The sequence below is a fragment of the Leptonychotes weddellii genome, chromosome 9 (genome assembly GCF_054177405.1).
Source record: "Leptonychotes weddellii isolate Sample4059 chromosome 9, ASM5417740v2, whole genome shotgun sequence".
In the NCBI taxonomy this organism is placed as follows: domain Eukaryota; kingdom Metazoa; phylum Chordata; class Mammalia; order Carnivora; family Phocidae; genus Leptonychotes; species Leptonychotes weddellii.
This window is the reverse complement of record NC_138377.1, coordinates 2,339,388-2,354,472: the sequence shown is the minus strand read 5'-3', so window position 1 is coordinate 2,354,472 and position 15,085 is coordinate 2,339,388. Positions and strand designations below refer to the sequence as shown.

At 44.3% G+C, this 15,085-nt stretch overlaps 1 protein-coding gene and 1 non-coding gene across 8 annotated transcripts in view; one reads left to right on the top strand and one right to left on the bottom strand.

The window, feature by feature from the left end:
- The window catches only part of MOK (MOK protein kinase), a 51,597-nt gene extending 48,706 nt beyond the window's left edge, over window positions 1–2,891 (bottom strand). For 6 of the 7 annotated variants that reach the window (XM_081829886.1, XM_081829888.1, XM_081829889.1 and 3 more), the window contains exon 1: window positions 2,620–2,794. In XM_081829886.1, the coding sequence (XP_081686012.1) occupies window positions 2,620–2,626 (7 nt within the window). In that variant the 5' untranslated portion in view covers window positions 2,627–2,794. The other variant, XM_081829887.1, reaches the window with a different exon arrangement.
- An 8,925-nt stretch (window positions 2,892–11,816) lies between these two features.
- Window positions 11,817–11,890, top strand: TRNAI-AAU (transfer RNA isoleucine (anticodon AAU)). Its single transcript has one exon. It is a non-coding gene; the product is annotated as a tRNA-Ile (tRNA).
- The last annotated feature ends 3,195 nt before the right edge of the window (window positions 11,891–15,085 follow it).

The window sequence follows — 15,085 nt, the reverse complement described above, 5'->3', positions numbered from 1 at the left end:
TGACTTCCTGTTCTGGAATATTTTCTCCACTGTTAAATATCTGCTAAACATTTAACTGACCAGGAATTACACCTGGGTGACGAGAGGTTCCCCAATTCTCAGATTGGATTTTAAGGTAGAAGGCATAATAAAGATGTAACACTAAACCAACTAATTGAAAACTACCAAAATGGCCATCTAAAATAACATATATAACATATACCTACTATATATAAAAAGAAAACAACACCCAAAGGTTTAAAAGATACAAATAAAATGTATCTATATAAAATATTTATATAAAATATTTGTTTACAATATGTATTATATTTTGTTACAGTATACAACATAAAATGCTAACATTAGTGTTTAAAAGGGAGGATAGGGGCACCTGGCTGGCTCAGTCGATAGAGCATGTGACTCTTGATCTTGGGATTCTGAGTTCGAGCCCCTCATTGGGTGTGATTACTTAAAAACAAAATATTTTAAAAATAAACAAATAGGGACACCTGGGAGGCTTAGTCAGTTAAACGTCTGCCTTTGGCTCAAGTCATGATCCCAGTGTCCTGGGATCGAGCCCCGCATCGGGCTTCTTGCTTGGCGGGAAGCCTGCTTCTCCCTCCCTCACTCCCCTTGCTTGTGTTCCCTCTCTTGCTGTGTCTCTCTCTGTCAAATAAATAAATAAAATATTTTTTAAAAAATAAAAAGGGGAAATAGATACACATTTTTATATGCTTATATATAAATATATAGATACACATTTATATATAAACATATATAGACATAAAAGAAACTATAAGAGTGGTTGCCTCTAGAGCAGAAAGGGTCTAAGAGGCAAAGGTGAATAAATGGAATGATCAAATGATCAAACCTAACTTCCAACAAAACTGAGACATGCTGACATCAGGCTGACATCAGACTCTAGATGGGACACACTGACAGGCATACAACATCACCTCTGACATATTCTTGACCAAAACATTTACGCTAAAGCTAATCATAAGGAAACAATCAGACAAATCCAAATTGAAGGATATTTTGCAAAATACATGGCCTGAATTCTTTAAAAAAGTCAAGAAAGACACATAAGGCAGGACACTGTGCCAGATTAAAGGAGACCAAAGAGATATGACAAGAAAATGCAATTTGTGATTTTTGATTGGATCCTGGAAAAAATAAAAACACCTATAATGGATGTTATTGGGATAACTGGGAAAATCTGAAATACAGGCTGCATTTTGGATAACAGTACTATCCTAAGACATTATTTGTACTGTGATTATGTAGGAGAACATCCTTGTTCTTAGCAGATACTTGCTGAAAGTGGTGAAAGGTACTGATGCCCACTACTAACTCTCAAAAGATTTGGCAAAAATAAATATTGTACATAATTTAGAGAATGCAAGTGAGCAAGCACACGAACAAAAGGGAAAATGGTACACATAGGTGAAAGGTTTATAAATATTCAATGAATTCTTCTTGCAATTTTCATTTAGATTCAAAAATTTTCAAAATAGGTGCGTTTGAGTGGCTCAGTCGTTAAGTGTTAAGCATCTGCCTTCGGCTCAGGTCATGATCCCAGGTCCTGGGATAGAGCCCCACATCGGGCTCCCTGCTCAGCCGGGAGCCTGCTTCTCCCTCTCCCACTCCCCCTGCTTGTTTTCCTGCTCTCGCTGTCTCTCTGTCAAATAAATAAATAAAATCTTTAAAAAAATTTTTTTTCAAAATAAAGAGCTGGGAAGGAAAAAAGGAACACAGTAAAAAAATATGTGTCTGTAAGTCCACACTATAAATAAAAGTGTAAAGCCTTTTGTAGGCCTTGTATTCTTACAGTTTTGGGTGCATTAATGAAAAAGATGAACATGTAAACAATATCTACCAAAAGAAAATAAGAATGTCTTGTAAAGGGCAAATGAGATGAATTAATTATTTTAAATATCTTTGTTCCACAATTTATGCCATAATCAATCACCAGCTGACACTTAGGGTACAAAGCAAATTTTACATTGTAACCATATCTAATATAATTCAATCTTTTTACAGGAAAAAAAAAAAACCCATTCTAGTTGGTTGCATTTGAATTGCCCATAATCCACAAATCCAAGCATAGGTAAATTTTTTACCCGTCACATTTTCTAGGACGACAACCTCCTTTCCCAACTTCCCAATTAACACTCACTTCACCAAATAGTTGTTTCAAAATCCCTATGAAAATAGTTCCCACAAAAACACAGCTGCTTGATCCAAAAAATACAATAGCCCAGCTTTCCTCTCAATTGTTCCCTAAACCGATGTCACGAAAAGGCAGGAAGCCACACAGTAACCGCTCGCTACCTTACGCCGAATGTTCCAGAATCTCAGTTTCAATCCAGCATTTTAAAACGACAACAAAACCCTCAAAACTTGTAACATAACCTTGCACTAAAATATGCCGGGGGGGAGGGGTGAGGAGAGGGACTCCTGAGGACGCTGTGAGACCCCAGCGCCCCCAGAACCGCCCCGAACGCCGGGGGCGCCACCTCCTGACCGCCCGGGGAGGCTCAGGGTCCCCACACGCGGCGCCCCCCGCCCCCGACCGGCCGAGGGGCCGCATAGGCGCGACGGGGCCCGGCCCCTCCAGTCTCTCCCGGCCCCGCTCACTCTTCATCCTGGATTCGGAAGCCGACGACAAGCCCTTGCCGACACTGGACGGAGAAGAAAGGGGCAGAAACGACGGCCCCCTGGCTTCCACTCCTCTGAGGCAGGGTCCCGAGCTAGGACCTCCGCGCTGGCCCCCCGACAGAAAACGTTAGGGCCCGGCCGCCATGTTGTATCTCTGTCACCTTAGCAACCGTCAGGTCCTGGACGCCTCCAGGCTGCCGCCCGCGCGTGCGCAAAACGCCATGTCCGCATCCGTCGGCCCTACGTGTACGCGTGCGCAGTGCGGCCCGCCTCCTTAGTCTGGTTGCTAAGCAACCTCCCCAGCAGCTTTTCGTGAGCAATTCCCGGCCTTTGAAAAGTGTGGGCAACCTTCCGGGATCGCGATCCCCATCCTGCCTGAGAATTTATCCAGAAGGACAGTCGAGCTTTAACTGGGCTGGGGACGCACTAGATAACTGTCAGTTGATACCTGTTCTTTGCGGTCTCACCCTGCAGTTGAGCGTCTACTAACTAGTCCGGTACCCAGAGGTTGATTTATAAGTTTTTGTTTTTAATTCAACAAGCATTTATTGAGCATAGGGCACTGTTGCAGGTTTTGGGACTATAAGGGAGAGCAGTGCAGTCAAGGTCCCTTACTTCCTGAGACTTCTATTCCCGTGTAAAGTTGAGGGAATGAATATGTGAATAAACTATGTGCAAATACGGTGACTAAGCGAACAGCGGCCAGCCCCCAAGGAGCTGACAATGCACTAAAAGTAACAAGTATGTATCAGTGCAGCGTTTTATGAAGTTCATTGTCTTGTATTTGCTTTTTTCATCCCCACAACTACTCCATAAGGTCAACTATTCCTGATTTTTCCAAGTAACTTTTGAAATTAAAGAAATGCGTCCATTGTAAAAAAAAAAAAAAATCAAAATACAGAAATATATCAAATAAAATTTGAAATAATCCTTTCGAAGCACTTCTATCGTTCTCACTCCCCTCCTCCCCAGAATTAACCACTGGCAACAGTTGAGTGGCATCTTTTCAGAATTTCTGTGCATGAGTTTGCAGACTTTCCTCATAATTGAAAATCATATTCTTCTATAATTTGGTTTTTTTAAAGATTTTATTTATTTATTTGACAGAGAGAGAGAGCACAAGCACAGGGAGCAGGCAGAGGGAGAGGGAGAAGCAGGCTGCCCTCCGAGCAGGGAACCTGACACAGGGCTTCGATCCAAAGGGCTTTGAGCCAAAGGCACTCAACTGACTGAGTGGTTCACCCAGGCGCCCCTATAATTTGCTTTTTTTTTTACTTAACAAATCATAGTCATCTTTTAATATTAGCACATGGTGAGTTACCCTATGTTTTCTAACTGCTGCATAATATTCCACAGTTTGGGTATACTCTCGTTTTTTTAACCATTTCCCTATTAATGTTTCCTATTTTTACCATTACAAACAATACTTCAGAAAATATCCTTGTGCATATCTTTGAGCACACATGTGACTATTTCTGTTGGAACTGATAGATTATAAGACATCTACAATTTAGGAGCACCTGGGTGGCTCAGTTGGTTGAGTGTTTGCCTTAGGCTCAGGTCATGATCCCAGAGTCCTGGGATCGGGCTCCCTGCTCAGTGGGAAGCCTGCTTCTCCCTCTCTCTCTACGACTCCACCTGCTTGTGTGCTCTCTCTCTGTCAAATAAATAAAATCTTTTAAAAAAAAAAAGACATCTACAATTTAAATGTTGACTTACATGAAATCGTTCTCTAAAAACTGTGCCAACACACAGAGAGATCTATATATGAATTCCCTTCCCCCATACTTACATGGACACAGGATATCTACTAAGATTCAGGAAAAGATCAAAACATGACAACGTGCAATTTTTAATTTCTTTATGCTTCTCAATCCCTCTCTCTTGTCCTACCTTGAGGACATATTCTTCTCCTCTGGAAAGCTAGAAGCTTTCTCCTCTATAAGCCACTGCAAGGGAGATCTGAACACTTCCAATGCTGGACTCAGCCTTTCTTACCTGTCCCCTACCGTCTGGATCTCATCTTGGCAGGGGACAAAAATACCTGCCTAGGTGCTCTCTACCCTCAACACTTCCTTCCTCCCTGTCCCCACAAGACACCTCAGTTTCCTCCACACCCCTCCACCTTTTTCTACTCACCTCACCTCTCGCTGGTCCCAACCTCCTCCTTCCAGCCCCAGGGTGACCAAGTCTCCACAGCTGCCTGTCATTTACAGGATAAATCTCCATTTCTCACCCCATATACAATCTCCCTCTACCTGAAATCTTCTGGCCCAACACTTTGCCCATCCCATCTTCCTTTGAAGTCTTTGTGCCCAAAATCATTTTGGTTTAGAAAGTTATTTTTTCTTCCTCAAATAATGTTTTTAATATATTTAACATATATTTAATTATTTTAATTACTATAAATCATAATTTTTAAAAAATTTTTATTTATTTGACAGAGAGACGCACTGAGAGAGTGAACACAAGCAGGGAGAGTAGGAGAGGGAGAAGCAGGCTTCCCAAGGAGCAGGGAGCCTGACCCAGGACCCTGGGATCATGACCTGAGCCGAAGGCAGACATTTAATGACTGAGCCACCCAGGCGCCCCTATAAATTATAATTTTTATAAACATATTACTTATTTAAATTATTGTATAAAATAGATATTTTAATATGTTTTTACTATTAAGTTTAATATATAATGATATATAAAATATAGTATGATGTATTATATTATATTATATTATATATTTGGTGGCTATTCTGTGTCATGGTTGCACCATCCCCTATTTAATTGGTCCCCTACTGATGGACATCTGGGTTGTTTCTAATAGTCTGGTCTTTCAAACAATGCTGCAATGATCAACCCTGTACATACATTATTTCCTGTATGTCCAAGTGTATCTAGAGGAGAAATTCCTAAAGTGGAGTTTGCAAGTCAAAGGTATCTACTTTGAAATTTTTACTTCTTTTTAAAAAAACTGAGTCAAACTCATATAACATAGAATTAACTGTTTTAAAGAGTGACATTTAGTACATTCACAGTGTTGTGCAACCATGACCTCTATCTAGTTCCAAAAGATCACTGTTACCCCAGAAGGAAGCCCTATACCCATTAAGCAGTCTCAAAAACATGATGTTAAATGAAAGAAGCCAGACACTAAAAGCCACATGTGTATCGTATGATTCCATTTATTGGAAATGTCCAGAATGGGCAAATCCGTAGAGACAGAAAGTGGATTAGCGGTTGCCAGGGGCTGGGGGTGGGGAGAAGGAGGAATGACGGCTCATGAGGACAGGGTTTCTTGTTGTGGTGATGACAATGTTCTGGAATTAGATTACAGTGGTGGTTACACAATTTTGTAAGTCTATCAATAATTACTGAATTGTACATATTAAATGGTTAAGAATAATATGTGAATTTTATCTCAAAATAAATTAAAAAAAAAACCCACATTGCTGATGGTGCTATCTTTGTCGGCTCTGAAAAGCCACATCTAACCCCTGCAGACCACTGGAATTTGATCTCTTCTTATCTCCTTGTGGTCTTTTCTCTTATTTTGGGACTTTGTCACATTTATCTTTCTCTCGCTGTCTCTTTCATATGTTTCTTCTACCCACTTCGGTTCTAAGCTCCTTGGGCTGCCCACCTGCCTTTTATCTCCCCAGCAGGCAGAGGGTGTTACTGGATAGTCACTGAGTACCTGTTAAATAGATGAACATGTGAAATGCCTTTGGCGGGTGAGCCCCAGCACCACTGTTCCTGACTGCCATGGGCTGAGGAATTTTCTGCTCATTTTCATTGTGGACAAGTTCACCGTGGCTCTGGGGAATGAAATTGCAAAGACCAGGTTGGTCACCATCCTGCAGAGGAGCAAGGCGCCCACCGTGGGTTGACGCGGCTTCAGCATGCTTATCCAGGCAAGCAGGGGCTGCTGGGCGTCAGCCCTCATCAGGTGGTCCAGCTGGTCCCCCAGGTGTGCAGCATGCACCTCTTACCTGAAGGCCCTGGGAGAGAGGGAGGAAAAGGGCCTCCAGAATGGAAGATCAAAGGATAGCAATGGGGAACCTTAACAGGAAGTTTACAAAAGGGGAATTGTGAAAGATTTTGTCTAGAGCAGTGGTTCTTAAGATTTAGCAGCACCAAAATCACCTGCCTTCAGGTGATTGTGATTTGTTGACCCTAGATTGCCAAGCCCGACCCCCAAAGTTTCTGCGTCTGTAATTCTGGGGTGGGGCTCGATAATTTGCCTTACTAACAGGATCTGAAGTGAGCTGCTTCTGTACCAGTGACCCTATTTTGAGAACCACTGGCCTAGAGAATTCCTTATTCTTTATTTAATTCTAAACAGACTAGGAAATGCTACTTCAAAAAGAAAAGGGACTCTCTCTCCCTCTGCCCCTCCTCCCTGCTTGCTTGCACTTGCTCTCTTTCTCTCTCAAATAAATCTTGCTTGTGAAATGGAACCACCCGCACCGTAGAGCTCCTCTCTTGAAACTGCTCGAACACTACCTCGCTACAGCCACTCAAGCTTTTTGATTCATTCTAAAACTGGTCCTCAGACAGTTTATCCCATATCCTAGCATTAACTTTTCCCTATTTTCCAATGTCAAGAGATTCAGCCATGAAGCCATGTTCAGCAGATATGTTTCCTGCTGCTGAGCATCTTAATAAGTGTTCCAACAGGAAATAGGCAGAAGTTAGAAAAATTAGAGATGACAGAAATTTCAAATGTGTTAACACTGGTAAGGTGGGCACATGCAAATCAACCTAAAGATATTAGAAATTAGATTCATTTTAGAAAATAATAAACATCTCAAAGGAAACTAAGCTAACAGGGCTATGAGATAAAGAGGAGCAAGAAGAACATTAGCCATTCAAATTAACATGAAGCATGGTAGGTAACCAAGCACTAATAATGAGATCACAGTGTAATGTGTAACGTGGAGGCAGAAAATAGTCAACTTCAAACTAAGAGAGTCTATGCACATCTCTGAGAAAAAGGCATTCAGAAGAGCAGATATAAAGTTTAAGAAAAGGTTTCCTAACTCCCTTTGGGAATACAAAGAATTAAAATTCACCTGTTAAAGTGATAGAGAAGAGAGAATCACACCGGGTGACCCCAGCCAAATCACAGGACCACTGTTTTCTCACTTCTGTAAAATGGGGTTAAGAATACCCACTCCAAAGGGTGTTAGTGCACAATAAATCAGATGTCTGTGATGCACTATACAATACCGCTTGATTTTTGCCCAGATGCTCGATAAATGGTCTTGACTGATCAAGAGGCATCATCAACTGTCACCTGCTGTTAATCACCTGCCAGGTGATTCGGGCCCACTCACTCAGGAAACAAGCCTTGAGTTCTGACAAGGGCGAGCCTGATTTTCAATGATGATTGAGCATCCAGGACAAACTTTAACCCTTGATAGGGAAGAATTAAACAGGCAGGCAGACTGACAGTTTGTAGAGGCCAAGTGGCCTGTTGTGGGAGACCCAGAGAGGCCTTTGCCAAGATCTCCCACCTGCTAGTGGCCATTCTGGGGCTTGGACCCAAATCTGCAACTTCCAACTCCCTGTGCTTCTGAGGCTCTCTCACATCTAAAAGAGACCTTTGTAAAAGCTTTGCGATTAATGTACATGCTTTAAGGAAGGACACTTTTTATTTTTTAATTAATTTTTTTAAAGATTTTATTTTTGAGTAATCTCCAAACCCAACATGGGGTTTGAACTCACAACCCTGAGATCAAGAGTCACACGCTCCACTGACCAAGCCATCGGGGTCTTTTTAAAAAGACTTTTAAAAAGTCTCTGGAACCAACCAATTTGTTGTAGCAAATCAGAAGCAACATCTGAAAAATCCTTCCGTTTGTCTATTTTTCTTTTGTGTTGTCTAACAGCGTTGGCATAGTACATATTGTACAATGAAGCATTTTATTTCTGCGCCATCCCCTCCCGTTTCTTTCCTTTTTTTCCCCCCAGAATCAATTGGCAAGAATTCAGTTTCAACATTCAAAGTGTTTTGCTCTCCTCTCCTTGTCTCCTTGTCTCCTTTGCACTCCAGGGCGCCAAGTCAAAACACAAAACGTAAAAAGAAGGTTGGAAGATAGTTCAAGGAAATTGTTCAGGAAATAGACAATAGACATAGGCCTGGACCAAAGAAAAGAGAAGAAAAGGAGAGATTCAACCCTGGAGTTTGGACCTAGGAAGAATGGTGTTCCAGAAAAAGATGAGAGGAGATTATCAAAATCTCCCTCAGAAACATTCTTCCTCTGAAATGTTACCAGAATGGAAGGGCATGTTTCGGAATCGAAAAGTCCAACAGACTGAATTTAACACACAATGGGTTTAACATTAATTCGACAAATCTGTATCGCACACCTACTCTGTGCCGGGCACTGTTCCAAGAACTTGGGATCCGTGAACGTGGGGAAGGAGGCCGCAACCAAAACGGTGAGAGAATAAATTTCTCTTAGATTCCCCCCGTTTGTGGTTTAAGGCAGCCCCAGGAAAAGAATACAGTATATCTTGATTTTCACACTGACGTTTCCAATTTATAAACAGAATGAGAAATTTTACGAGTTTAAAGCAAATGGACCGTTTTAAAAAGCCCCCTCGCAGACATTTAAAAACCTGAACAATAACTCTGTACCATTTAATGCTGATCATGTATGAGTTTGCGTTTTCCTAACTCAGAAAATGAAAATCAGGACTCGTCTGTCTTGCAAGAACGGTAAGATGGAGCGAGAACGGGCAGGAGGAGGCGTTAGTACCGCTCGGTGTGGGAGGCGCCCCGGCGCCAGGGGCGTTGCCGACGCGTCGGTCTCGGGTGCCCCCTACCGTCTGCTTTCGGTCACTGCGTCTCCCCCACCGCGGGCCCGCCTCTGGGCAGCCTTGGCCTGGCGCGCACTGCCCACCTACCGGGTGATTCGGGCCCGCCCACTCAGGACCTGAGTCTCGAATTCGGGCCTGGTTTGTGTCAGGGCTAGACCTCTAACGGATGATCTGAGCTTCATTCGACAAACCTGGATCGACCATCTACTATTATGTGCAGGTCACTTCTAGGAGCTGCGGGTGCAAAATACAGGTTGCCGCCCTCCTGCAGTTAGGAAATAAGCAAGCTCTGGACGAAATACAAAGCAGGAAAAGCAAGGATTCTGAGTGCGGGCGCGGGGCGGCCAAGGGAAGCCTCGCCGAGTATGTGACATTTAGGCAGAGACATAAGGACATGAGGGAGGGCGCCTTGGCAGTGTCCGGGGAAGAGGATCCAGGAAGGGGGAGCAGAAGTGCAGCAGCCCCAAGGGAGGAGCAGGGCCTGGTGAGCCCGAGGGTGATGGGGCTGTGGCGGGGAGCAGCGGTGAAAGGAGCAGGTGGGGGGGGGGGTCTTTCAAATGGATATTACTTTGGGCGTAGGGCTGCCAGATAGGTACAGGATGCCCAGTTAAAGCTGAATTTCAGATAAACGACTAATACTGGTTTTGTTCCAAATATCGCATGGGACATAATACTAAATTATTTGCTAAATCTGGCAACCTAATCAGGGCTGGGCCAGAAGGGGAGGATTTGAACAGAGAAATGACTTGATCTGACTTGTTTTAAAATGTGATTTTGCAATTAGCTCATTCATCCATCTGACTCCTATTTATTATTACTTTTTATTTTAAGTACAATCTACCCCCATCCTGGGGCTCAAACTCATGACCTCAAGATCAAGAGTCACATGCTGTACTGACTGAGCCAGCCATGCACCTTTGACTCCTATTTCTTAAATGCTTACTATTCCAGATGGTGCACTAGGCTCTGGACATTCAGCTATAAGCAAAATGGACAGGATGCCTGCCATGCCAGGCAGTCCCCTTTGCCCAGAGGGCTCCACCTGTTTTGGCCTACACTTATCCATTCTTGTCCTTCGAAACACAGTCAAGTGTCCCAGTCTTCAAAAACCGGCCCCACCTTTCAACCCAGCACGGTTTACCAAAGTGTCTCCACTCACACTAACACCTGTGTTTGCTAAACTGGGGGCTCCGTGAGGACAGGATCAGGTCTGTTTTACTCACAGTTGATTCCCTGGGATCAGGGCACTGCCAGGCTTAATGAGTGTGTGTTGACTAAATCTGGTTCAACAGCCTGCCTGGTGGCAGGGTGAGCTACCTAAACTCCTTCCAATAATATCTGTTCTCTTAAGATTCAGCTAGACTGGGCTTCTGCTGTTTGCAACAAGGGACCCTGATGATACATTCACTGTTTTGCTTTGAGTGGTCAGACCAGAGGGATGGACAGTGTGAAAGCTGGAGCCTCCTTCTTTTACTCCTGGGGCATTTGCCACCACAGCACAGGACATCAGAGCCTCAGAGACCAAGAGGCCCTGGGACATACAGATGGGGCAAAAGAGTTTTGTCTTCCCAGCATATATTTTGCTCCTTTTTTTTTTTTACAAACAGACACTATCCCTTTGGAGTGGGTACTGCTCACCCAGCAGCTGTTTTATGATTTATTCAGGGCTAGTTAACAAGAGAGGGCAAAATGAAGACATTTTCCAGACAAAAAAAAAAGGGGGGGGTGAGGGTGCAATGGCTTATCCACTAAAGGAAACACGGAGGAGCTATTTAAAATGACATTTGTAATTGCTTAGGGATATGATAATGATGGAGTATTAAGTACAAAAAGAAAGATAAAAAATTATATTCCTTTTAACGAGGTTGAATTGAATGCCAAATATACATTTTTAAATACACCTATGCAGTGAGAAAAGATTGTCAGGAAAGATACCAAGACCCCAGCGGCCGTTGTTTTTGGGCAGTGGGGGAATTCGGTGGTTCTTTTGTTCTTTATCTGGTTTTCTGCATTTTCTAAGCTTTATTTAGCCACACCAAAAGCTCCTGATACACAAAGTTTCCACGCTGGAAGGATTCTCGGAGATAAATAAAAGTAGAATTGAGTCGCAACGTTTGAAAATGCTATTCCCGAGCCAAGCCTCCCAGGTATCATTTGCTTTCCCCCGTGAGAACCTCCGATTCGTTATGAGAAGCCACCTTCTTCTCCTTAAAGAGTCTCGGTGTTTTCTTCTGGCCAATGGGGATGGCAGCGGGGATGACGACGGCCCCAGCAGGAATGGAACCAGAGAGCCCACTACCGGCCCCGCGCAGGCGTAGAGACCTTGTAAGTCTGACGGCGCCGCGCCATCACCAAGTGGCCGGTTAGCTCAGTTGGTTAGAGCGTGGTGCTAATAACGCCAAGGTCGCGGGTTCGATCCCCGTACGGGCCATGGAAGTAACTTTTTTTTTTTTTCCCGTGCTCCCATTTTTCAATTCATTTTAACTTTTTTTTTTTAAAATATGGTTTTCGAGGGCTGTGAGCCGCAGACGGGAGAGAGCCGGGGAATCGTTCCGGACGCGGCCCCGAAGTTGGCGCGGGCAGCCAGTGGGGAGAAAGGGCAGGATCCCGCGCGTGTTCATCCCTCCAACTCAGCGCACGCTGTGCACACCTGCAGCTGCCACTGGGTTCTTTTTTTTTTTTTTTTTTTTTTTTAGGATGCTCTCGGATGCCACCGCCAGTTGCTTCCGAATACAGAGCTTCTGTGGGCCCTCGGTGCTCTCCAGCGTTCATGGAGATCTTAGACTTGAAAATCCAGGCCTGGAATTAATTCATTCCACAATTGCTTAGGGCTCGCCTTCTTACTGCATGCCCTTCCTGATTTGGGGTGGGAAGCAGAACAGTAAAAGAGAAACACAAATCCCGACCCCCGTGGAGACAATGACCCACCAACGACTGCCATGTTTTTAGTGAGGTCTTCTGCTTGTGGAAGCATCTGGAAACCTTCTCTTGCTACTTTCTTGCTTTTCAGAGAGGTCTTAGGCTTCATATTTTTTCCTCTTGGTTCTGCAGTTTGCAGCCGGAAGGCAGCTGATGAATTTCTCACTGGCGGTTCAAGTCTCCGGGTGTAGTCAGGCATGTTTAGTTTACCACAAAAGCCAGTTATTTTAGGGTTAATGCCATTTTATACCAGGGTCTAGCAGGAGCTCTAGCCATGTTTGAAAAATATCCAGGGAGAACATCTACTAAATCATTCATTCTTTTCTCAAATATGTGTTAAGCTCTGATGGAATTCAGTAATAGCTCAAGGCCACAGACCAGAGGCTCAAAGCCCTTGGCAAGGGCTCAGCCCTTGTATTAAAAGTGCTCGTTAAATGCCAGTGATGGGACCCTTGTTCTTAGGAACAGTTAGTTAGAAGGAGAACCTGGGGCTGCTGACGACGAGTACAGACACTTTGGAAGTCTCGCTGTGGACATATGTGCCAGGCACCATGTTTGGCCGCGCAGAGGAGGAGCCAGCTGCTAGTGGGTCCAGAATAAAAGTTGTTTTGAGCAGAAGCCATTTGAATTCCTGAAAAGTCTTATCTGCCTAAAAGTAGAGCCTTCCCAAAGAAGGCTCTCTCTCTGTCAAATAAAAAATCTTAAAAAAAAAAAAGAATTCAATTGTCATAAATCCCCTTCCCTGGGAGCAATCAGGAAACATGGACTCTTGTCACTGGAGAGACGTTGCCATCACACCTACAAGACATGTCACAAAACTCGTATCTCCCATCTACTCTGGTAAGGGTCCATTTATCTTTCCTAAAAGGCATCTGTTTTCCCATAAGCCCCCTTCTCCCCTTCCCTTCCCCTATTAAGATAGTATATAGGCCCCTCGTTCTACCTGCCTCTTTGAGTCACATTTTTCTGTGAATTCCCTAGGTACATGAATAAAAATGCATCATTAAATTTTGTCTTTTCTCTTGTTAATCTGTCTTTTGTCACTTTAATTCACAGGCCCCCTAAAGACTGAACCTAAGAGCATAGAGGAAAAGTCCCCCTCCCTCCCTGGACAGGCTCAAAAACATGATGCAGTGGGGCACTCTGCTCTAGACAAGGAGGGCAGTTCCTGGCTTAGGGGTCAGAGTTAAAAAAAAAAAAAGGAAAGAAGGGATTGAGGAACTGAAACAGATTCCATAAATCTAATCTCCCTTCAGACCAGTCCTTAGTGAGGCCACTAATGAATTAAGTTAGAACACTGCAGGGAGCTTAGTGAATGCAACACGAGTGTTGACTATGATAATGACGATGGCCATGTGGAGAGAAAAATGATCAGAAGGTCTACCAGAAGCTTCTCGGACATCAGCCTGGCTCCCCAGTCTTCCCCTTTTGTGGGCATCAAGACGCTCCTCATATTCTACTGTAAATGCCAGTTTCCTCCTCTTCCTGCCTACACTGTATACAGAGGGCAGAACAGCCCTGAAGGCAGGGAAGGTGACTCACCCAGCAGGTGCTTAGTAACTTTGTCAACCCATGGCCCTACTGCCCTCCCTGGGGAGGGGAGCCGGGAAAGGAGCCCACACCAGCAGCAGCAAGACTCTGTGGGAAGGACACACAGAGCCAGGAGAGTAAAGAGGAGGGGAGATTGGGAAAGGTTGGGCTGAAGAGGAAGTGATAGAGCTGGGATGGATGGGACTGAAATGTGGAGAGGGGTGGGGACCTTCCTTTCCCTCCCTCCTTCCTTCCTTCCCTCCATCCTTCGTATTTATCCATGCATCATTCATTCCCTAATCTTGTGCTCTGGGCCGAGCCCTGTGCTGAGCACTGAGTAGAATATCATCTTGGCCCTTAAGGTGCATCCAGTCTGGATGAGAGGGTAGACCTGGGAACAATTTGGGGTTGGGTGCACTAGTTAAAAATGCACACTTTGCGGGGGCACCTGGGTGACTCAGTCCCTCCGGGCATCAGACTTGATTTCTGCTCAGGTCGTGATCTGGGTGGTGGGATAGAGCCCACTTGGGATTCTCTCTCTCCCTCTCCCTCTGCCCCTACACCCCCTTAAAAAATGCACACTTTGGGGGCACCTGCCCAGTTGGTGGAGCATGTGACTCTTGATCTCAGAGTCCTGAGTTCAAGTTCCACATTGGGCATGGAGCCTACTTAAAAAAAATAAATAAAACTCATTATATATATATAATATATATATACTTATTATATATATTATATATATAAATTATATAATATATATATATATATTTTTAAATAAAAAAGCACACTTAGGGTCCCCTGCCAGATCTGTTTATCAGAAGGCCTTAAGGTGGGACCAGACAGGATCTTTTGGTGGCTCTCATGCACATGACCTTGAGAACTTTTGGATTGTGTGATGCTAGGCTAAGGGGCTCTGGAACTCCGGAGACCTTCGTCTGGGAGACCCTGGATAGCTCCTGGAAGAGTGATATTTGAAAGTTAAATACATCTGTGACGAGTGAGAGGAAAATAAAGCTCATTCCGTCTTCGGCGAAAAGGCGATGGGGCAGGGCCAACGCAGACCCCGCCCACGACCTGCTCGCCCAGGTGCGGTCGCCTTCCGAGGTGTCTTGGCCTGCGGGGCACTCGTAGCCCCCACCCCACCCCCCCTTCCCAGGTGACGCACATTTGAGCCGCCGTC